The sequence below is a fragment of the Trachurus trachurus genome (assembly GCF_905171665.1).
Source record: "Trachurus trachurus genome assembly, chromosome: 14".
NCBI classification, from domain to species: Eukaryota; Metazoa; Chordata; class Actinopteri; order Carangiformes; family Carangidae; genus Trachurus; species Trachurus trachurus.
In genome coordinates this window covers 4,601,496-4,625,838 of record NC_139903.1, presented here as the reverse complement: position 1 = coordinate 4,625,838, position 24,343 = coordinate 4,601,496, and the positions used below count along the sequence as shown (strand labels likewise).

Sequence of the window (24,343 nt, the reverse complement as noted above, 5' to 3'; positions counted from 1 at the left end):
TCATAGCGTGGTGAATGTGCAGGTCACAACTTGTCCACCAGAGCGTTTTGGAGTTGTTGGATTGTGTATTTGATGAGTTTGATTAGGGAAACCAAGAAATCCAATTAGCCTCCGTAGCGTAGCTCTGAGCAGCTCGCGACTCTGCACCACCGTTCTAAAAATAGCTTGCACCGACAAATAAAGGTAATGAACCTACTGCTAAGGGATTATGGCAATCGGCCGGTTTGCCAAAATGTTGAACTATCCCTTTAAGCGCTTCCACTGCATGCATAACGTCTCCCCTTGAATCTAAATGTGTTACAGTATCAGCTCTAATCTTGCTGTGGTGTTCAACACAGTTTGACCAGAACCAGTTGTGGATATTAAAAACAGCCGGGATGCAGTCAATCCGTCACGTCTGACTCTGTAGGGAGGAGGATGTGTTTCCACGACGACGTCATCTAAACTAATGAAGCCAGTCGGTGTAATGTGATGCACTTCCACTGTAGTAAGTTACTGTGCGCGGATAAAAACTGACAATGCAACTCTTTGCTGTAATGGACAACCTACACTGTGGGCACGAGGCCAGGATATGTATACTGGCTGGGTCCCAAGAGTGGATGACTTGTTTAATACATCCAGCGCCTTTTAAATATTTTACAGATTCAAGTTGTCGGAGAAGATTAACAGACGTAATATGGGACAACTATGCATCCATGCTCAGAGAGGAGACAATAACGGCAGATGCAGAATGCCAAAGCTGCTTCTTTTTTGATGGGCAATTGCCTTTAGGCTGATAGATGTCAGTACATCCAATGGCATTATTGTGCACATTGTTTTTAAAGGTAACACCAACACATACAGTACATGGCAGAGAGCCGGCTACTGTGTTGTATGCTGAGCTGCACCTGTGACTGTGAATCCACAAAAGACTCGTATATTAAAGCCTTCTGTCTGCACAGTGTGTTTATATTAACACTGTTTTACACCCTCTGTGTTACATTGCAGAGTTTCCATCATTCACATAAGTTATTATACTATAACATTTAACAGCTTAATTGCTGAGATCTGAAGGTGCCAGCTGGGTAACAAGTGTTCAAAGACACTTTATAAACGAGTGCCCAGTTTAACTAAGAACTAAACGATATGTTAGTGAATGCAACATAAACAACAAGTCCATTACACAGAGGACTGTGGTTTGAGCTGCAGTTAACTACAGCAGGTAAAAAGAAGGATATTCTCTGCAAAGACACAACAGTTGTGATTCTGCTTTTACTGTTTCCTATTGTTTTTTACTTCTGCCACTTGTCTCCACAGTTTAGGAAAAACTATTTGCCCTAACTTACAGTACGATGGTCCTCAGAACTTCCTGCACTGTAACGTTAGAACAAAATGCAAACAGACAATGAAGACAACATCTTCACCTGTTTGACGACACTGTGCAACATAAAATGAGAAGAAGAGAGAAAATGCTGCAAGCTGAACTGAATAAAAAATGGGCAGAGTAAAAAAAAAACAAAGGAAACTGATAAGGACAAGCGGGAGTTGGTATCATGGTTTGTATTGACTCTTTGACTTGATAGAGGACTACACAATAAATATACACTCAGGTTATTAGGAACAACTGCTGAAAACAAATGCATCCAAGTACCACCCTTGTTTACTGAAAACTATAATGTAATAATATTATTTAACAGTATATGATCATTCTGGTGGATTTAGTTGGTGGAGCTGTTGGTTAAATCTTATATCACCATATATCAATCATACATCCATTAGATTGCAACAACTGCATTCTGCACCACAGTATAGCCTATATATGGCTGCAATATTATCTGAATCACACAGTCATCATGTTAAAACTGAAATTAACTTTAACCACTCGTGTTTCGTCCTTCAGTAGCACTTTCTTATTGGGCTGTATTTTTCTATTTTTGTTAAATGCCTGCTGCAGTACTTCAGGTTATGGGCGGTCCGGCTGAGCCTTAGTGTGTCCACAGTCAGTGTGTCCTGGATAAACAAAGTGAGGACTGTTGGTAAAGTAGATAAGTAGATGTGTGTTTGTTCGACTTAAATAAGTCACATCTGCAGGGCAAACCAAACATAGAGCTAAAAGTTTAGTTTGCAAATGACAATTCTATAGAAACAGACAGCGATGTGTCTTTAAAGCTCCGTGCTCTGTGCTGCATCTCTCCGTTCATGTGGACTCTCTCCTCCTGTCGCCAGCCTGCTTGCTGCTTGTGCGACAGCTGCCAATCCTCCCTCCCCGGAGACCAAACATTTTAGCGCTCCATAAATTCCTAATGAGCGTGCTCAAATCACCGGCCACTTCCACCCACTGGTCCCTCAACCTGTTAGGACAAACAAACATCATGGCGTACACATGTTTCTGCACATTACGAGTGGCAGTCGTTTCACACATGCGGTACTCAGAGGGGCCGGGCCCGGAGGTGTTGAAAAGCCGACGGCTGGAGTTGTCGACAGCTACAAGACTACAAGAGTTTCTTACTGAGGGGCTGAGAGGAAGAGGCCACGAGTAGCCATGACACAGGGCTGGAATCTGACTGTTAATTACCTTTTAAAGGGACAACGAGGAGTTTTGGAAAAGCAAAACGTTTTCACACTACATTTATGAGCCTCCGCCCACCGTGAAATTCTTTGACCGGCGCAAGACAGACTCATGTTTTCATTCATCAAGAATTAAAGTCAGAGGTTCGAAGATGATCAAAAACCGTCGTATTCCCGACCAGGGCCGTTGCTAGGAATTCTGGGCCCCCTGAAAGAATACTAAAGTGGGCCCCTGCCCCCTGACTTTTCCACTTTTTTTCATAGACTACGTAGGCTATGTATTATCATTTCTTATTTAGCCTTCTTTGTTTTGATGCTAATGCAGCATTACTGTATGAGTATCAGTCAGGGTCTTATGCAGAACAAATCAGTCATACAAAGATTAGACTACTGGGGTTTTTGTGGGCCCTACTGGGCGCTCGGCCCCTAGAATTATCATCACCTTTCTCCCCTATACAACGGCCCTGTTCCCGACCATAAACGGCAATTCGGCGGCGTTATTCTCATGACTCGCTGCGAAACCGAAAGTAAAGAAACGCTGGTCGGCTCGCCCAGCATTTCCGCCACCACTAATAATAACAAAATAAGGATAGAGACAAAACGATATATTTATGGAAAATGGGCCCATTAACAAGTGGTAACGTAGATTCATCCACATTAACGTGAGACTTTTTTATAACCAAATAGAAACTCCTCGTTGTCCCTTTAAATATGAACCATCTAGGAGTTTAGGTGCAGAGTCAACCACAAGGTGTTACGTTACTGGTGTAGGAGCGACCTGTCAACAGTGAAGACCTCAGAAACAGGTCTGCATGTAAACAAGCACACGCCTTTCTCCTGGTGTGTTTGTGGGAGCTTGTCTCTCGTGTGACAGTCTGTCATGTTGTGTCGGTGACGAGCAGGCAGCTAACCTTCAGCTTTACTGCTGATGTTCTGTCATCACATAACTCATAGATTAAGCATGACTCCATGCTAAGCGTTAGCCTTCAGAAGGACACATTATTTATTACTTGTATTACCTTATTCCAACAAAAAAATCAATAAAATAAAACTGCATTTCTGCAGAAAATATCCCAAAAAATGCACCAAAAAAAAGATTTAGAATTGCTCTCTAGCCATAATGAAACATGGAGGACTTCTCGGGGGTTAATTTACAGCCATGTAATCACGTTGAGTAACAGCTTGTCTGTGGTTTTCTCAAGTAGGAAAATCTGCCATCAAGATGGTCATAAAATCTCAGCATCTGTTCTGACTAGCGGGGAGCTACTGTGACTGTGAATTGTCAGCGGAGTAAATATTTCACCACAATTTAGTTAATTTGCCTCCTTAACAGAAATATTGGCTCTCATCATCTGAGTGATGATCTCCCATATACCACAGAGCCTCACACATGCTTATTTCTGATAATGTTGGAGAGGGACAGCGGGACAGAATCTACATTCCTGCTGTAACTGACTGTGTAATCGAATATGATACAATACAATATAAATGTAGAGATAACTCAAGAGTTCATTTTATAACATATTTGACAGTGTTGCTATTTAAACAGCTCTTTCCTTTCAGTTTAATTTTTTAAAAATACAGTAGAACTTGATATTAATGTCAAAAACTTGGTCTCAGACTTCAATACCAGATCCCAAGGTAAAATTAGCAGCTACAGTCCAACAACAAAACAACTGTATCCTGCGCTGTGCACAAAACCTGCAGACATTTTAACCTGTCTGCACTTTTTTGTTTACATTTTGAAAAAGCATCTCACTTCCTGTTCACACTGTACAGAAAACAACCCCCTGATGATCCTATTGATATCAGCAATACAGTCCTACACTGTAAAAAGAAGCTTCTGCTGAAATGTAGAGACATTTGTGGCACCCCATTATCAGTCCATAGCCAAATAATGTATTTAAATGTATTTGTGTACCCATGTAAATACTGCTCTTAATCTGATGCCTGTTCCTGGGGGCTTTTGGTCTATTGTTCTGTAACTGTAGGGCTGGGACGATATGCTTTTCTCCCGATTCGATTCTTCTACGATTTTTTGGATGGCGATTCAATTTAAATTGCGATTCTACGATATTGCCGATTCTCTCGATTTTTAGTCTGCATTTTTAACATTTATCTGCACACAAATACTGTAGAAGCCTATAAATTAACATACTCCATTATAAAGTGAACTTAAACCCTTTTCAAAACCTGTACTCTCTGTATGTAAAAAAGGCGAACAAATGCACATTGCACAATATTTCAAAGAATTAAAAAAAAAAAAAAAAGATTTTTGAAAAAAAATGTATTTAAAAATCGTCAAAAAGGATATAGCGATATTTATGTGAATCGATTTTTTCTCCCACCCCTATGTAACTGTGGGTTAAAATTGTCTGTTTTTATCTTGTCTGTCTGCATCTGCTTTGCCTTGATATTGTCTGTCTAATTGTCTATTATATGATTTGTCGTCACAAGGTTTTAAAGTCTTCTGTGTCTACTGTAGGAATCTGCCTCGGGACTACGGCTGAAATTTAGCAGTTATGCTAAGTCCGACCCATCTACACTGATGCTTAATGCATCAATGTTGATGAATGTGCATTGCCCCAACTCAATAAATAAATAAATGAAATGAAATGAAATGTAGACTAGTACGGCACTGAATGTTTTATAAAGAAAATCATTTGTGTGTGCGATCATTGGGCATTGGAGGGTTTGACTGTAATCATCCATTGGGGGACAGTGAGTGCAGGCAGTGTGATGGCTGCTGCAGTGGCTGACACCGTCTAAATGAGAACAAATAGCATCATGCAGCCTGTGGTCTGAATGCATCTGAAAGGCGACTGTGCAAAGACGAGAGAGGGCTCTGCTTCTCTAACTGCTTTTGTCTCAATCCGCTTTGCACCAAGCTCATAAAAAATTGACACCTCCACCACCTCCACCTCCTATTTCTGGGTGGCTGATTTCTTAAGATGAGGAAAAGCCTGATGGACACAAAACCCCAGCAGATCCCAGTAGTCCAGATAGATACAGTGGGAGTGCATTTACTTTTCAGTGCAGAGCTATAAGGAAAACAGCGAGGGTAGGTGGTGGTGGGGGTGGGGGGTTGAGTGGGGAGGCGGGAAAGCTGGAAAACACTTAAGACAGTGAGATCCATGCAGGCCACTGTTAACAGAGAGAGAACGTAAAGAAGAGACGCAATGAGAGAGGTCAAAAGGTACACGGCTTCAAATGTATTTGTCTCTTTTCTCTTCTCTCTCCTTACTCTTCATTTCCACACGCTGCTTTGTCTGTTTGTATTCCTCTCTATCCTTCATCTCTCCTTCACGCTTCCCTGGCCCTGTCTTTCACATTCAGACTTGCTCCACCTTTACACCACAGTACAGGGTGCAAAAAAAGAAAAAAAAAGAAAAGTAAAATGTGGTTAATGTGCAGGGAGAGAGCCATAGAGGAAGTCTGGGTATCACCATGAACCCAGCTGTCCACAAACATCTCCCAATCTGTATTTATCATCCACTGGACCTTCAAAAAAATGAAAGCACTGAAGTCTGAAATCAAAGTGCTGTAGGAAATGTATAGAAAACAGTATTCAACACTTAGAAATAAAGATATAAGAGATAAAAATCACTTTAACCATTCATCCAATGATGTTTCTGAATCACATGGATACTAGACACCCCTTGATGTTTATTCTCTTTGCCAGTTATCTAACAAAACAGAAATTACATAAACATCATTTGTATTTTAGGGGATTTTTTTTTTTATTAGAAGATTCAGTTGTAAAATAAAAGCCCAAGACAAACTACAGCCCAATTTCTCCTAATGCCTGCATGCAAGCAGAGGAGACAGCATGTGGGTGGCTGTTGGCTGTCATCAAGTGTTTTGTGTACGGCACCGTTAAATAATAATCTCATTAACAGCTGTCATAAAATAGTAAGATGTAACACATACAAATGCACATCTCAAATAATGTGCAACACGCCGATGTAGCGGAGGGACCAGGCAAAAGTTTTTAAGGATCGACTGGCGATACTGGATCAAAACAAGACCAGACCGAATCTTGAAACGGGAGATAAAAGATTCATGTGGACCCTATCGATAGTCGGTCAGCTGTCGGCCTGCTCGGCAGATTAAAGCTGCGGTCTGCAACACTTTGGTCCACATCTCTCAGAGGATTTCTGTCTCGGTTTGGTTGAGAGTGCTGGTTTTCTGAATTTTACTTTAAAATGAATAATCTTCTTTAAAATTCGGCACCGCTTATTGAATTGACCTTAGGAACTCTGATTAGGCTGTTTCTGTCCTCCCTGTCTGTTAAAGTTTCTCTACAGCCGATCCCACAGCGTGCTCACGACCAGGAGGGTAATAATACAAGTTTCAGCGTTTTTTTTTACTGTAGTTTTTAAATTTTATTTCTCAATTCTCCAAATCCTTAAAGTCCTACTCTCTAAATTTCCTAGATATGGCTTTGCCGGCACAGATTATCACATTATGCTGAAGGAAGACTAACCCAGTCTCCTGTCCATCATGCCCCCACACACAAATGCTGTCACTATAGCTGGCACCGTAAAGCAGCGCCGTCTTAATCGACATCAGTTTTCCATGAGCAAAAAGCACAAAGAGGAAAAAGTGATATTGTTCAATTATGAATTCCATTCATCTATAATAGATGGACTCTCTATATTTTCTGTCTGTGAAAAGCTCAAAGGAGGAGGTGGAGGAGGGAGGAGGAGGGGTGTCCTGTTGGTTTAGTGAAGTGAATTCCCTTCTTCTTTCTGTGTGAAATAATGCTTGGTACAGTCCCACATGTCAGCACCGATTGGTGGCCGGTGCTGCTGAAGCCTCTGCTGCTGGATCGCAGGTGACTCCTAATGCAATCCTCCGCTCGTGGAGCCTCTGACTACTACTGTGTTTGGAGCTCAAGGGCACCAGACACGCTTCGGTCAAGGAGAGTGCACGCAGGCGTGTCACAAGGATGTGGGGGGATGAGAGTTAATGTCTGGTTGTCCTCAAACAGGAGGGCTCGGTTGACAAGCAAGACAGAGACAAAGCTGTTCAGAATATTGTATGTGGACAGTGAGTTATATTTTAAATATGTTGAAACTTGACATCATGACAGTGGTCAGGACAGCGACTGATACTTGCATATAGAGTGCCTAAACGGAAGCAGGAAGTAACATCACCATGGGACCTCAATTCAGAAAAAAATCTCCATTTAAGTGAACAGGAGTCAAAATTTGATTCCGTGATCCGATTGAATTGTGTCATGAGAAAAATATATGACCCCTTAACTAGGGCTGGGACGATATGCTTTTCTCCCGATTCGATTCTTCTACGATTTTTTGGATGGCGATTCAATTTAAATTGCGATTCTACGATGTTGCCGATTCTCTCGATTTTTAGTCTGCATTTTTAACATTTATCTGCACACAAATACTGTAGGAGCCTATAAATTAACATACTCCATTATAAAGTGAACTTAAACCCTTTTCAAAACCTGTACTCTCTGTATGTAAAAAAGGCTAACAAATGCACATTGCACAATATAAAAAAAAATGTAAAAAAAAAAGATTTAAAAATCATCAAAAAAGATATCGCGATATATGTGAATCGATTTTTTCTCCCACCCCTAACCTTAACCTACTTAAAACATAACGTTTCATGCAGAAAAATCAGCAGTTTATCATAAAAGGGCAACAGGAGAATGTATTTTGTGTGAAGACGCTCTACGGACTACAGATCTGGTGTCCCACAAAAAATACATCCTACCTACGTGACTTGTAGTCTTTCTGGTTACAGATTCTTCTGAATTTAATTTTACAATAGTTTTACAACAAACTGCTGATTTCTCGGCATGAAACAAGATGTTTTAAACAGTTTAAGGTCATATTTTTTTCTCATGGCACAATTCAAATCGGATCACGAAATAAAATTTTGACTCCGGTTCACTTGGATGGAGATTTTTTCCAAAATGAGGTCCCATGGCGACCGTTACTTCCTGCTTCTGCTTCTATTCGAAAATGCACTATACTGTAGTTGCAAAGGTCCTGGACAGAAGGTTTCTTCCAGAGGACAGACGGGTTTCATCGTCCCTCTAATGCGTCTTCAGTCAGACCCATGAACATCCACTCTGACGATGCCCCATCAGTGGTCGCTTCCAAATCACCCGAGCAATTTATTTAAGTAAATGTCTGATCAATACGGCTCCCACTAACACACAACATAAATAGGCCTATGCATTAGCATGTGCATTAGCCCACTGATGTGTCAGGGGCTTTTTTCTCTCTCAGCCTGTGTTTACCTCAACCAAACACCATTAATCAACCTGAGCTGACTGTGCTTGGGGGGGTAAGGGTGGGGGGGCTTCATGGTTTCTTGTTAAAATGACAAAAAGCTCATTGATGCTTTATTTCAGATAATGGCCTAATATTCACCTCTTCTTTTATGATGTCATCGCACCAAATTAGCTATTACAATACCCACAAGATGTCTGTCCGGCCCACGGCTGCTAATGTATTTAAAGGGATAGTTCACCCAAAATTCAAATTTCACTCATTATCTACTCACCCTCATGTCGACTAAGAGCTGTGAGAATTTTCAGAGTCCTCCGTTCCTTCTCTGAGTTACGGGGGGGTCCGCACAGCAGTATTTGTCCATATAATGGTTGTCAATGGATACCAACTTTCTTCGTCCAAAAAGACACACCAAAAAACATCCAAATACCTCCACACTGCTCGTCTGTAATGCCCGTCTTGTATTGAAGCCCCGACATGAGAAATTGTTCCGAAAAAAAAATTAAATAAGTCGATATTTCAAGCTTGTTTGTAGCGGAAGCTCCTAGTGTCTCGGTTCACTGCTCTTCCTCTGTCAGCGCAAATCTCGCATGATTTGCACTGACCGGCGGAACAATTTCTCATGTCGGGGCTTCAATACAAGAGGGACATTACAGACGAGCAGTATGGAGGTATTTGGATGTTTTTTGGTGTGTCTTTTTGGATGAAGAAAGTTGGTATCCATTGACAAAATTCTCACAGCTCTTAGTCGACATGAGGGTGAGTAGATAATGAGTGAAATTTGAATTTTGGGTGAACTATCCCTTTAAACATGGGAGTCCAGTCCAACTGGCTCTCAGCCACAGTAGTGCGGCCCCCCCCCACCCATCCCACCGGGTCAGAGAGCTGCGTGGTGCTGCGGTGGGCACCGACCGGGGGCATCAAGACATTAGGGCAGCAGATCCACTGGGGAAAACAAGTAGCTACTGAGCCACACTGACAGCTCATGGCAGGCGATGCAGGTAATTAAGGCAGAGCTCTGCAGAGAGGGGCTGCATGGGGGAGGGGCAGAGAGGGGTGGAGGACGGGATGGCCTCATGATGACAGTGAGTAAGCATCCAACCCCCCACCCCCTACACCCCAACCCCCCCCCCCCCCATAACCTCTCCCCTGCCCTAGGGGCTTACACAATAAGCAGTAAGTGCTGCGCTGAGCCGAGATGCACAGATCGGAGAACAGGGTCCCCCCCCCCCCCCCCCCTCCCCTCCTCACTCACTCTCCCAAATCATCGGCTCCCAATTTGCCCTCATGAATAATGCTGAGCGGCGCGGCGCGGCTCGGTGCCACGCATGCAGCCGCTATGTAAAAAGCAATGATACCCTCATCTGATGTCAACTCTCTGGAGTCACCGTGGTGGAGTGGGTTAGTTGATGCATATGAACGCTCATTTACATGGAGCACCAACCAACAGGAGGGGAGGGGAGGGAGTTCCCACCTACCGCTTTTACTTTGAAGACCTTAATCAGTTACATCACCAAGGTGGAAACGGACAAACGCTCTAAATGATCAGAGACAGAGGAGCAGAGAGGGAGAGAGAGAGAGTGATGGCTAATAGAGGAATCAGAGTGAGTAAACGAGCTGCTGGCACCGAGGCTAATATGCAAAAGCGCATCAAGAGAAAGAAGGAAAAAAAAAAGAGATGAAAAAAAACAAAACAACAACCATATGAGAGATTCCTAATGCTCCATTACCCGTCCTTAGTGACACAGCAGTGAGATGACAGCATGGACCCAATGCAGCAGCTTCTCATATGATTTCACATGAAGATCAAAGTGTGATTCAGAGCTTGATGTGGTCGCTGGTTACTTCACAGCTCTTGGAGGCACAGCGGGAAGTTTACACTCCACTAAATTAAACCTCATTACTGTACATACACTAGCTGTGTATGACTCTCCTCTGAATTCCCCATAGGTTTAAATAAATGTTCTTCAATTACTGTCGGTCAATGAGGACAATAATGTGTACAGTAAATGACTGTTGTCATGTAACTCTGTGTAGTCGTTCAGTTTGGTCCTTTGCTCTAACACTGTTATCAGGTCTTCACTCATCCTGTGACATAACTCAACATCTGCTGCAAGGATCAACACAAACTCTGGTACAGAAAATGAAAACGAGTAGTTTCTTTTAGTATTTGTGGCTTTTAGAATTAACAAAACAAGTAAATGATTATCTACTGTATAAGTCTGCATGATAAAGACACATTTTTACTGTCAGGCCTTGCCCACAGCAGCACATCGCTCAACTTGAGCTGCTTCTCTAAACTGTGAGCGTGCAGATCCAAATCTACTGCAGGTATCTGACACAGCCCCACATAAAAAAAAACCCTAATCTATCAATTTAATGTGTTGTCTATAATGTCTAAGTATGAGGTCTTTGTGCTATCCCACCATCTGTTACATATTCAATAGCAAGATATGAGTCTGATCTGATCATCTGGGAGAATGTGAATAAGCTTAAGATGCTAAAATACTGTATCACTTCCACTTGAACATTTTTTTTTATTGTTCACTTGTGCTTTTGAATAACTAGAAGTTATATTCATATAAGGCCGAAGGCATCAGTTACTCTCAGTCATTGATGGATTAACTGTCTAGATAAAAACGTTAACACAAAGTGCAGTCTCGCCTGCTGGTGCTGAAAGTTGATGTAAAATTTTAATTCTGGTCTTCATTCAACAAAGTGCTGTAATATACAGTATATCATATCCAGTGAGATCTTTTTTTTTTTTTTTTTTTTAGTTAGAGGTGCTGGTTATTGACTTTCTTGTCTGAGCAGTTCTACAGTACTTGACTCAAATTTGCATGTAATATATTGCAGCACAATATACGCCGCATGCTTTTAGAGAGGGGGAAGAGTGGCAATATTTCTATTTCAGTAAAATTCCACCCACCTCTGCTTGCTGTACTGTCAATTGCAACTCTGACTGAGCTGACAGACAGCGAGAGAGGAGGTGGATCTCAGGTGAGCTGAGAGCGAGGACATGAAGCCCAGCGGGGAAGGATGAACGGGCAGATTAGCTCGAGGAGGAAGGCTAACAGCTTGGAAATCTTCTTCATGCAGTATTGGACTTACTATACAGCACCACACAGGAGCCTATAGCCAACATTGGCATATCCTATCTATCTGAATACAGGCTTGTTTCATTTCTTTCTGTGACACAGAGAAGAAAGTGAAAGTTTGTAATGACTTAATGAGTAACCTGTTTTTCATTTAATATTTTATTATGAAGGAATTTGATTTATTTTGACATACGACTGAGGGCAAGTGGTGACTAAACATGTTGACATGAATGACTGAGAGCTGAAATGCAACATGGGTGGTGAGTAAACCATTGGCCAAAAATATGACTGGGAAATGTTTACTCAAGTCCAGGGCAGCGCTGATGCATTCAGGGTCTCTCCGTGCTGCTGTTTGGTTTCACTTGTTCTCTTTAACACACAGGTGTCCTTTTCTGCCAGGTGACCACTTGGGTTGAAGATTTTTGGATCATTTTCCTTAGAGAGAAAATGTCTGATCTCTGTGTCTGCAGCATTCGCTCTGCCAAATAATGCAAACACATCTCCTCTGAAACAGGTGTGTGGGATATAAAGACTCTGCTTATGTAACAGAAATGCTTCCTTGGGCCTCATTCGAGGTTATGAACCAGTAAACCACAGTGAGATGCTGCACTGATTTACAGTATAAAGAGCCCATTTGGATTTAAGTCTTTATAACTACAGAGAGAAAACAAACAAAAACATTGTTGGAGAAGTGCAGAAATGGAGGGCCGAGATTATTATTCTCTCGAGCAGGAAATGTCATTATCATTTGTGATGTTGCAATGTTCTGCACCTGAGGCAAACTGTACAAATTCTGGATGACTCACTTTTGTATGCAAGAGCGCAGGTGTCACCTTTAAGATCTGCATATTGCATACATTACTAACGCCGGCTCTATACCTTACAACGCTTTTAGAGAAGGTGGTAATAAAAAAAAAACCAATTCATTATTGTATTAGATATCTATTAGTAACTAGAGAATGCATTTCCTGAAGGAAATACGGGTGAATGCTGAAAGCTGGAAGCTGAATTAGCTGAATAAATTGTTAAAACAATGCTGAATTAAGTGAAGAAATAGCTGAAGCAATCTTAAAAAGATGAAACAAGAGTAAAAGTAAAACATGCAAGAAGGAGGCTGTATGAAATGGTTGGAAATTACTTGAATTGTTGAAGAGCAGTATGTAGAAATTGAAAGGCTGAAGTCTACTCAAATAAATTTAAAACTGGCAGCTTGAAAACATTGTTGGACCATTACTAATATTGTAGATGAAATAATATCGGAAGAGTAAAAGTAGAATAATATAGAAGTAGTTACAATCCGTTAAAGGGAAGAATATGTACATCATATCTGAAGGGTAAATGTAAAACATGTAACAGTAGAAATGTTAAAAAGTTTGAGGAAAATGTAGAAATCCTGCATATTTAAAGTTTAACAGTTGAAGGGTTGAAATCTGAAATAGGTGAGAAAAGATTAATATACACAACGCTTTTAGAGAAGGTTGTAAAAAACAAATAAATTCATTATTGTATTAGTATCTATTAGTAATTACAAATAAAATCCCCACTTGCATCAAAATGCATAAACAGAAAGTGCCTCAATCACTTATAATAAAAGCAAGACGCTGTACAACAGGAATTGATTTGTCTTCCTTGCCACGTCGTGTCTGAATTATCTGCGGATGGTAAAAATGAAAAGCCATTTGCAGGAGAGAAACAAAGAGGCGAAATGAGCTGGCAGTTGACAATGGAGGGCAAATCAAAGTCCTGGGGTTAAATGGGATTGTGGGTCAGATGACTAGACATCGTTGCCTTTTCCGCTCACAGCCATCCTCTCTCTGCCTCAGAAAAATATCACCCCCCACTCCCCCCCCCCCCACTCCATCCCTGCCTCCCCCGCCCCTCAACAGCCCTCCATTTGCCTCAAAGGCGAGAGTATTTCATCTTCAGTAACCCCACTGCAGGAGAGAGTCCTTCTCTTACTGCTACAATGCAAACACAAACAGTCAATGCAGATGTATGCAAGCTCAGTTTTTTTTGCATCCAACCTTTTTATTTACCTTTAATCAGGAAGTACAACAAGACAGGGCAGCCATACACCACACAGCAGCTGCATCCCATAGTGAAGGACCTACTCATTTAGCCCTACAGCAGGCCGTCTGTCTATACAGCAGATTATAAATCACCCTGATGGATACACAGTCAATTGAGAGTAACAGACACAGGCAATGACTGAGAAAATGGCAGCTATCTGCATTAGAGCTGCACTCAATCTGCACACAGACAAGAGTCATCCTTTATTAATCATCGTGTTTTCTGCGATTATACCAGGCCACGCTACATCACAAGCAGTGTTTCATTTATGTTCATAACCACCTCCCAATACAGCCTTACATACATCTCTCCCTGTCCTATACGCCTCAGTCGTGCGGCGTCTCACACAGCGCCTGCCTAGTGACAAGGGGCTCTGCAAACACTGCTAGGCAGCAAAATACACATCAATGTATTCAGAGCGTTTACTGCCCGGGATTAATCAAATTATAATTTAATCATCTGATCAAACAGCAATTAGCATAATCACTTCTGGGAAAGGCCTGATAGAGTGGAGAGTGGAGCAGAAAGGAGCTGGGGGCTAGCAACACTTTAATGGAACATTTGCCAGAATGTTTGAAAATGTTACACATTTCGAGCTACAGGAACAGAGGGGGCTTTTGAATGCTAATCAGCGCGGTTTGGTTCTGCCTAATGAATACGTCCAGTCGGCAGCCACAGGGGAAGAAATTGCCAGCGAGGGCCTGATTTGACTTTTTCTTGTTGATAACGTCTTTTACAATTCACTGTTCGGCTTTTTTTTTTTTTTTTTTTTATGACGATTCAACAAAAATCACAAAATCAGTTTATTTTTGATGGAATACAATGATTGTATATATGTAAAGATATGAATTTATGTAGATGAAGCATGTTAAGGAGGGTGTGGCTATAGGTTTGACATTTTTTGTGTGTTTAAAATATCCTCTGTCTCATTTGTTATAAAGATTGTAGCAATTGAAAATGTTGTATTGTACTTTCATTATTTGTTTCAGCTGAGGCCATTTGTACGGTGGCCAACAAGGGCAAACGCGCTGCAAGCGGCCAAATGCTGCAAACACAGGAATGATGCAAAACCAAAAACACAATTCTGTTTTCTCTCTTGCAGTTGTTTTGGGGGTTTTGTGTTTTGGTATTTGAAGCATTTTTCTTTCGCATTTGTTTCGTGGGTTTTTGCATGTTTTTGTTTCTGCATCGTTTCTGTGATTGCAGCGTTTTTCTGTTGCATTTGTTTTATGTGTTTGTGTGTTTTTGGTTTTGCATCAGTCCTGTGTTTGCAGCGTTTGGCCGTTTGCAGCGTGTTTGCCCTTGTCGGCCACCGTACACATTTGTCCTTGCTTACTGAAGATGTTTTATTTTTTACTATAGTAGAATCTCAGTTTACTTGGGGTGTATAAGAAAAATAACGCAATATTTCGTTTTGCAATACTGTATCAATAAACAATATACTGTATCGTTTTACAATTTACATGCAAACATTCACGGCAGTGGTTCATTTTTGTGTTGCATTTAAAGCCATTCAGCCACTGACTCCTCCCCTGCAATGGAACAAGAGATCTCACAAGAGTTCAGGTCTGTGGCTCATCAAATGCTCAGTCAGGCCCTAGCCTAAGTTAGCACAGTCAAAAAAGGAAAACAATGGCAATACAGTATCGTATTGTATCGCCAGATTCTTGCCAATACACACCCCAACAGTTTGCCAGTCTCCAACTCTGACAAAGCAGCTGCACACTAATCTCATAGAAAAAAAAAAAAAACACCACTACTGACCAGTGAAACAGCAGAGAATCAAGACGGTCAAGTTGTTTGTTACCTTGTAACTCCCAGTAGTTCAAGTTGTGCTAATGCAAATTCTCTCTCTGTGTACCGACGAGGTTTCAGGGTTTTTGTTGCACAAACAGCGAGGAGATGTTGATATTCATGATACAGCACTGTACATTATAAACAGAAATTAGAGACATAATGAAACTAAAGTGAGAAACGTAGTAGTATTAAATTGGGTGCATGTAGCCAATGTGTCTGTGTAGGTGTCGACATCCAACAAGGAAATGAAGAAACCCCAGCAAGTAAAGTCCCTAAGGTTGGGAGGGGGGGGGGGGTGTTGTTGTTTGGCAACAGTTCCATCGCCTCAGTAACCGCCACACATGTGGCTCACTGCACATTATGCAACTACAGTGTTTTGCTGTCGAAAAAAACATTTGATCCACAAATGAACCTTAATATTCACACTGAACATACAGTATGCAGTGGTGGGGGAGTGGAAAAAAATCACTTTTTAAATATATAAATGTTGGTGCTGATTTGAACATCTCTCTCTGTCTGCAGTAAAGTTAAGTGCTGTGTTTGCCCAGTTCACCACCAGTATGAATGTCATCATGCAGCTGCCAGTAAATAAACTGTTGTTGCACAGATGACTTTGAGAAAGGCTCCTCATTACAACATCTTAAAACACAGCTCTGATGTAACTTATGTGAAGGTGATGAATCTGTTTCCTACATTTATGACATCACAGGTTTCCAGCTGAGTTACTCCTGTCAGCTAGTGCCAAACTGTTGTGCTATTGGTCTGAATGGAGAATAACATGTAACCATCTTTTTTTGTTTCTCTAAATCAACAAAAGTCTCCCAGTGCATCTTTATCTGTCACGTTACGTAAGACGTCTAATCTACTAACACAGAACTTCAATTAAATGCTTCAGGTTAACGTAGGAAGTGTTGGATAACGAGTGAAGAGCACCGGTCAGGTCCTTGAGCTCCACTTGGCTTACTGTACGTCTTGCTCTACCTGTGGCCACAGCATTAACCTACTGCCCTGTTTTATAATGAATGACACAAACAACACAACTAATTGAGATCTTGTTAAGTCACTGGTCCAGTCAACAGATGCCAAAAGCTTTGGTCCACTGATACTCTGATATCACTGTCTGATGGTACTACTGTATAAGACATTCATGCAAAGACAAAAAAAACAAAAAAGCATTGAAAAGGCATCTAACAAACTATCGGAAAGGCAAAAGCAACATTATTAAACAACAGTGTACAAGAACAAAGGGTCATAGACTTCTAGCTTTAGCTTTGTCTACTTCCTACTGGATGTAGGCCAACAATAAACACAGTTGTGTCTCTGCCAGTGTCAAACAGTATAACTGTGTGATATATGAGAACGTGTCTAAAATAGCCTAGTTTCTGCATGGAGAACCAGGCTGATTAGATATGATTCTTTGAGCTTTGGATACCACATAACACAAGCTGACTCTGTGTGTCCTTCCTTCTTCCCCCTCTCTTCCCTCTCTTTTTCTGCCTCACTACACACTATCATCTCCTTAAGCATTCTGGTCTGGGTTAAATGAAACCTTTAACAGTTCAATGTGCATCCATTAACATATGCTTGAGTCTACTCTTGTCTGAACAGCCAAGCTCCGGCGCGAGCACACACAGTGGAGCGACACAAAAATCTTGACCCGATGGCACTGACAAATCCTGGAGTGATTAGTGAGTCCACGAAAACAGCATGTCACTAATACCTTCTGATATTAAGCCTTATGCATAATTAAAGCTAAATAGTAGGCCTATATGTATTTAAAGTCTTCCTGGACCTAATTTGTGCATATTTAAGTGGTAAAAAACATGAAGTTAGCTAAGAATTAAAGTGATGACCTAAATTCAACCACTGGACTACATGTAACTGAATTAGATTAGATGGCGTAACCACCGTTCTGCTTTATACTACACTGTGGCAAAGACTAAATTAATAAAACATACTGTTAAAACTGTTCATAAATCACATTATGATGACTACACTGTCAAATCAGTAGCTTTGTTCAGCATTATACACATAGAGTATAGATAATAAAGACGAATAATTTAAAGAATAATCAGCACAGACACGTTCCCACTGGCCTACATCGTGTTGATATTAATGTGCGACTGAAGAGCTGAACTCAATTGTTAGTGGCTGATGTGTGTTGCTGTGACTCTGTCAACCCGGCCTGGCTCTATGTGAAGTGACAGATGTATACCAAAAGACACTAGTCGGCACAGGCCTCGTTTCCCCCACTGGCCTTAATGTGACCTCTAAGCAGCGCTGTTTTGACTGGTGATTACGGGTCAAAACAGTGCACTGACATCAAACTTCGTTCACAATCATTAAATCGAAAAAAGATGACACAAATGTTTGGCACCAAGACTGATGAAATCAATACTGGTTTGCGGAGAGAAATGCAATGTTATATCTATGAATATCTGAGATTAAATGGACTCTGGAGGCAGTGTACTGTAATCCCAACCCCGTCCCCCTGAAGTGACCATTATACTGTACACAATACTGATCTGTTTGGATAAATACATTTAGAGGGAAACATAATCTCTGCATGGTTTTATGTCGAACAACCAGAGGTTTTACAGATTCAAAGCAAACACTTGCGAGACGCATTCATTAAAAACTTTCTCTTGTTACAACGATTCATTAGAAGACAGGTTTTGAAACTGACCCTTTCAACGAGTGAGTAAAGTAGAGCGATATGTTAAAATCATGATGTGATCTCACTGTTAGCAGTAAAGTGATATTTCTGAGTTTCTCAGGGTTAATATTGAGATAGCAACTCCTGATCCAAATGAACAGTCGAGCTGCTGCTGACAGGTACTCAGATCTTCGGGTGTTTTGTATCTTTAATCCGCCCAAAACCCGTTGTTCAGCATGAAGCAGCTCTTCCACAGCTCCCTGTGTTCAGTCTGTTTAAGGGAAACTTAAATTCTGCTTAATCATTAATCATGTTTGATGTCTGGATTAAGCCACGCTGAAAAATGCCTGTGTGTTAATAAGCAGAGGTACCATTTCTCCAGCAACCCCTCGCTGTCCTAAACGGAGAGCTAAAAATACACATGCACAGCGATGCTAAGAGCCAATTGAGGAGCTTTGCTGTATATTTACACAGCTTATTAGTGTCCAATTGAGCATGTGTCAGATTTCCCCCCCGGCGTAGCTGTTGCAAAAACAACATTATGCCTTTTCCCCAATTTTATCTCTTCATAACTGGAATATGTTGTTCCTATTCCATTTAGGTTTTAATAGACACTTTTGGAAGAGCACTTTAAAAGCTCAAGCATCACTGAAGTGAACTCTTCAGCATATTTTACACTCTGCAGCAGTGAATTGTTTGTAGCTACTGTAGATGAACTTGAAAATGTGTCCTCAAACTGGCAAATTGCAATTCAAAGCAAAATGGAGTTGGTACACTGGGTACTATTCATAAATGACCAGCACTGGCTCCAGCTCCAGCTGCATTGCAAATAGGTGGAAAGGAAATGTAAATGCTTTAAATTTGTTTTCTCTATACGACGGAATCAAAATACTGACATCTACATAAAAATATGATGAAAATAGACAGAAAAAATGTTTAGGTACTTGAACGATCCAAATTAAAAAGCTATGTACCGTAAGTGTACAAATACAATGGTACTCCTGTATCAACAGTATTATAATGAAACAGAGACGGACTGGAACCTATCAGGAAGCATTGCCAGGGTCACCTGAACAGAGCGCAGTGTTACTCGAGCCCAAAGCTCACACTGCAACAACACTCATTATCCAGGTCTCCATAGAGACAACCTCAGCAGCCTGTACTGGACCACAGACCTGAATATCAGGAAGCTCCATCTCTCTGGCCAGGAGAGGTGCAAAATGTACAAATCTGATGGAGGCACTTCAATACAATTAATCTTTGCTGGTTTGTTTGGGGAAAGCAAATACACAGCAGAAATAATTGGATCTAAGATCAACAAACACGGCCTCTTTATCCTGCCTACAGTCAATTTAGCATTGTACAGACACAAGCACGATACAAAGAGAGAACTGTCATAATACAAAAAGCCTAATTCTAGTTTCTGCCATTTTAATCTTTAAATCAATAGAAAAGGTCACAACAATTGAACCGAGTCCGTCCGTCCGTATGAATGGTACCGCATCTGCAGCGAGCACAAACGTAGCATTCATCACAATTACAACTGCTGTTGCTGCTGCCATTCAAAGTTTCCATGTAGATGTCTCCAGCAGCAGCCATTTTGCAACGCTGTTGCCTGGACCAAAGAGACTGGAAAAGCCATTCACAAGCAAAGCGATAGATCGTGCTCAGCAAACAGACGTTTCAGCACAGCACTGGGGGAGAATTGACATGGACATCAGTGTCCTCTCTGTCTTTTCTGAACGTCTCGCCTCAATCACAGAAGGGATTGTTTGCCACACCGCCATCACTGCTTTTACTCCATTCTCTCCTATAAATAACCGCTGCCTTCATTGAACCCTTCAGCATGGCCACAAAATGGTTTTCCTGTCATCTTTGCTTGACGCAACACCCTCTACTCTCAGTTCACATTGTGTCCACTTTTGATTTTTTTTTTAACCCCTTTTCCTCCATGTACCTTTCAAAAGATTTTTCTAAATACCCTCATTTTCTTTTGAGCTGATATCTGCCCCCCACCATGCGCATATCCTACCCCTACCCACAGCCCCTTGTCCTCCTCGTACCCCCCTTCCTCACACACCCTTGTTGTATTCGCTGTAAAAAAAAAAAAAAAAAATCAGCCAACCTGAGTCCAAAAAAAACAAAACAATCAAAACAAAACAAAAAATCCCCAGAACCACCACTTATCCGAGCTTTCCTTTGAGGACTCTACTGTGCATTAAATGCATTTTGCAAGATGTGCACTTGGGCAAGGGTGATAGGGCTTGTCTCATTTTTTTTTTCCAATCCAAAATGACTCCATGTCTGTGCTTCTAATATGGCGGGTGCAATGCCAGAAAAAAGCACAGCCAACCTATTTAATCCCCTTTTTTCAGAGGACGCTCAATAGATTTAACAGAATGTATACAAATATGTAATTATAAGTGCATGTTTCTTGATTTAATCCTCAATCAAAAAATATACTTATATCATTTCATGCAAGTAAATGTGATGCATCAATATACTTCTTGCTTATGGGGAAGATTCTGAATTAAAAATTAACTTTATATCAGTTTAAAATAATATTCAGTTTCATTAAGTAAATAATTGATCTGTTTGAATGCAGCTCACAGGCTGATGTGAGATTTAGATTTAAACAAACAAATACACCACGTAAACATGCAAATGTGTTAGAATTAAATTATTTACCCCAAAAAAATCTATCATATAATTTTTTTCTTATAAGTCTTGTACATGAAAATAAGATTGGAAACTGTTAATATGCACATTAAGCTTTCAAAATGATGTAGGCAAATGCACCTAGATTGAGGCCCAGTGCAGTTTGATGAGAATAAATAATTATTTCTTGTAGCAACTAAGAATGCTTCAAAAATAATTGTGAGGTTTTTATTTTGACTTGCAAGTTCCTAAAAAACAAAATGCACAAAAACTAATCTAATAAAATAGATAGAAAATAGATTAAAAGCCTTGCTCCTATTGCAGCACAGGCTGCACCTATCACTCAACCTACATTTCTCCTCTCTCTCTCCCTCTATCTCTACCTATCTCTCTCTCCTTTTCTCTTTCTCTGCATACACACGTTAAGAAAAGCTTCAACTTAAATCTGGAAAATGCACGAAGTCAAACCTTATACTTAATGCCTATAAATGTTAATGAGGAGATCCAACCCCCCACCCCCCCCTTTGAAAAAAACCATGCACTGCCTGTGTCAGGACATAGCAACAGCCTGTTCCTCAATTTTCCATAGGAAAAAAAAAACAATCAATACCTTCAGTGTGGAATGCTTGCAGACTATTTCAGATTTGATCTGTACACCCAGTTCCCTGTGCTAATTAACATAAACTTGAAGTTTAACGTGCACAAATGCATCACCTACCATTCAAGATGCACTGGGAAAAGATAAGAGCCAATATCCACATGCCCCGCTCCGTTCAATATCCAAGCTTATGCTTTTTCTTCTTTTCTCCCTTGCACTCTTTCTTCTTGTTATTTTTTTTCCTTTTATTTCTTTCAACAAGTCTGTTGCAATGAAAGAAAAAGGGGGAGCTTTCAGGTCTCTCTCTTTTCTCCCTCCTTCTCTCTCTCTCTTCCTCAATCCTTCACGTTTAGAGGAAGATGAAGAGGAGGTTCGAGCTTCTGCTGCTGCTGCTGATTGTCTCCTGGTACAACGGGAGATAGTGTAGTATGATCCAGAACTGTGCGTCTCTTCCCCCCTTTGTCGGACTGACCGCACCGCGCCGGGCCTCAGTGCTGCCGTCCCCCAGTGTCGGAGCGCTGCGCTGCGTGGAACATGAGGGAGCTCGGCTCGGTGCGCTCCGGTCCAGGTGAGCTGTGCCACTGCTGCTGCTGCTGCTGCTGCTGCTGAGTCAGAGGCTGGAGACGCATCGGACAAACTGCCTATGCGCACACCCAACTCCACCACGGCTAAACAATTAAAACAAAGAAAAGAAAAAAGAAAAAAAGAACCAAAAAAGGGGCTCCAAAATCGGATGAAAGAAAAATAATCAATAAAGAATAAATAAATAAATAAATTAGAAGTCTACGCACGGAAAAGAGCCGAACATGTCATCTGCAGGTGTGTGTAGGACGAAATGCGTAAAAGTTGGATTTCTCGAGGATTAAAAAGCGCATAGAGTTGATTGTTAGCTCCGCTGAAAACTCATTCTCTCTTCGCCGCCTCTCTCCGTCCGGCGAGCAACAAGCACACGCATCTTCCCCCCGCAGCCGCACACACAAACTGCGCACACTGGTCCCTGCGCTTATAACCTGCCGTGGCTCAGAGCGCTGTGGAATAGGCTAAACCCTCGCCTCCTTCTCCGCAGCGGCTTTTCTCCCTCTCCATTGCCTTAAAGGTGCAGGGGTGGGGAGATTGGTTGGTGGTGGTGGGTGTGTGGGGGGGAGACCAGCCAGCTGAGCCTCTGACGGAGCGTTAAAAAGCCCCTCTTGTTTTATCACTGAGAAGACGGATGAAGGTGTCCCACACTCTGAGTGGGAGAACTGTGCATTAACATAAGCAAGAGAGAATTAGCCCATGCAGGACATCCTTGTGTGGTTTTGCTGGCATTGCTGTGGTGTAGCAGGCTGGAGGATGGATGCTGAGGGAGGGAGGGAGGGGAGGGGAGGGGAGGGAGGGGGAGTGATGTAGGCTACACCTGACTGGATGCTACATGTAGGCATTTGGTAGGGGAAAAAATTCTAAATTATCTTAATTGGAGGAGATAAAATCCTGTCTTTTAATGTGTTTACTGGATAATTTATGAGCCCTGGGGGCGTTTGTGGGATCCTGGCTGCCGTACCCCTGCATTCATTAATTGACCTTGACAAATATAAGCAGTGACCCCCCTCCACCCTCCCTCCAATGCACCAGGGGGCATCAAAAGGCAGCCATGTCAGACATCCACAGCCCCTCTGCATGTGTTCACCTCCAATCAAACCGTAGGAAGACGCTGTGGATTAATAAATGAATACTGAAAGATTTGGACGGCTGAAAACCCTGTAAACCTTTGGTTATTTTGTAAATCTGAAGGAATGAATGAGAGTATGCAGGGAGTGAATGTCTCCCAAGCAAACATCCATGTTATGTTTTTCAGGCATAGTGTTATGATAAGAAAGTCACAACCGGGTTGTACATTACGATTTGAGATGATTTTACAGGCGCTGACACAATAGAAACTGCAGAGGCATCCGCTGCCATGTGACTGAATTTAGTGTGGCCCATTTATGTTCAAATAGCAGGCGAGCCATGCAGGCTTTAGCTCTCCTCCCAGATACACTGTAACGTCTCTGAGGCTTAGCATCCACATCAGACCGACACATGAACACGCTCTGCACCAGGAATACAGGACCTGTCACCGCCTGTCTGGCCCCTGCATGCGCTTCCAGTCAGGCACCCGAAATAAAAACACATCATTATCACACACACTCCAGCCACCCAAACCAAGATGGCAGGGAGGAAAAACGTGCTATTCTATTCTTCACACATTGTATACAAAGTGTGTTTTTTGTTTGTTTTGAATTTGTCTAATCCCTCTCTGCGTCAGTCTCCTCGGCTCCCAGCGGGGAGGGTGGAGGGGGGGTTGTTTTTCATCCCGTTATATGGTGCTGTGTTCATTGAGATGTGCACTCTTCCTCTTCCTAAACTATACCTGCCTCTCTACTCAGACTGGTACTCTGAACGCACCACTACTCGTTTCAAATGGATTATTACTGGAATTCATCCATCCAGTTGCAGCTACCTACAGTATATAGACTCACTGCCTGCAAATATGTGGCTAACATATCAACACCTAATCATATTTTCATTATGCCGGTGCCATTCTTTTGGCCGTTCAATTCGCTTTTCAGTCAGAAAATGCAAATCCAGAAAGTGTGCATCGCAACTTGGATTTCATGCAAAACAATACTAA

The 24,343-nt window shown here is 41.6% G+C and overlaps 1 protein-coding gene across 2 annotated transcripts in view; it reads right to left on the bottom strand.

Moving 5' to 3' along the window:
* dscama (Down syndrome cell adhesion molecule a) overlaps positions 1–21,856 on the bottom strand; it is a gene marked incomplete at both ends in the record, with an annotated part of 107,507 nt that extends 85,651 nt beyond the window's left edge. For both annotated transcript variants that reach the window (XM_083986395.1, XM_083986396.1), the window contains one exon: positions 21,814–21,856. In XM_083986395.1, coding sequence (XP_083842521.1) covers positions 21,814–21,856 — 43 coding nt within the window. The remainder of the gene's footprint in view (positions 1–21,813) is intronic.
* Positions 21,857–24,343: the final 2,487 nt, after the last annotated feature.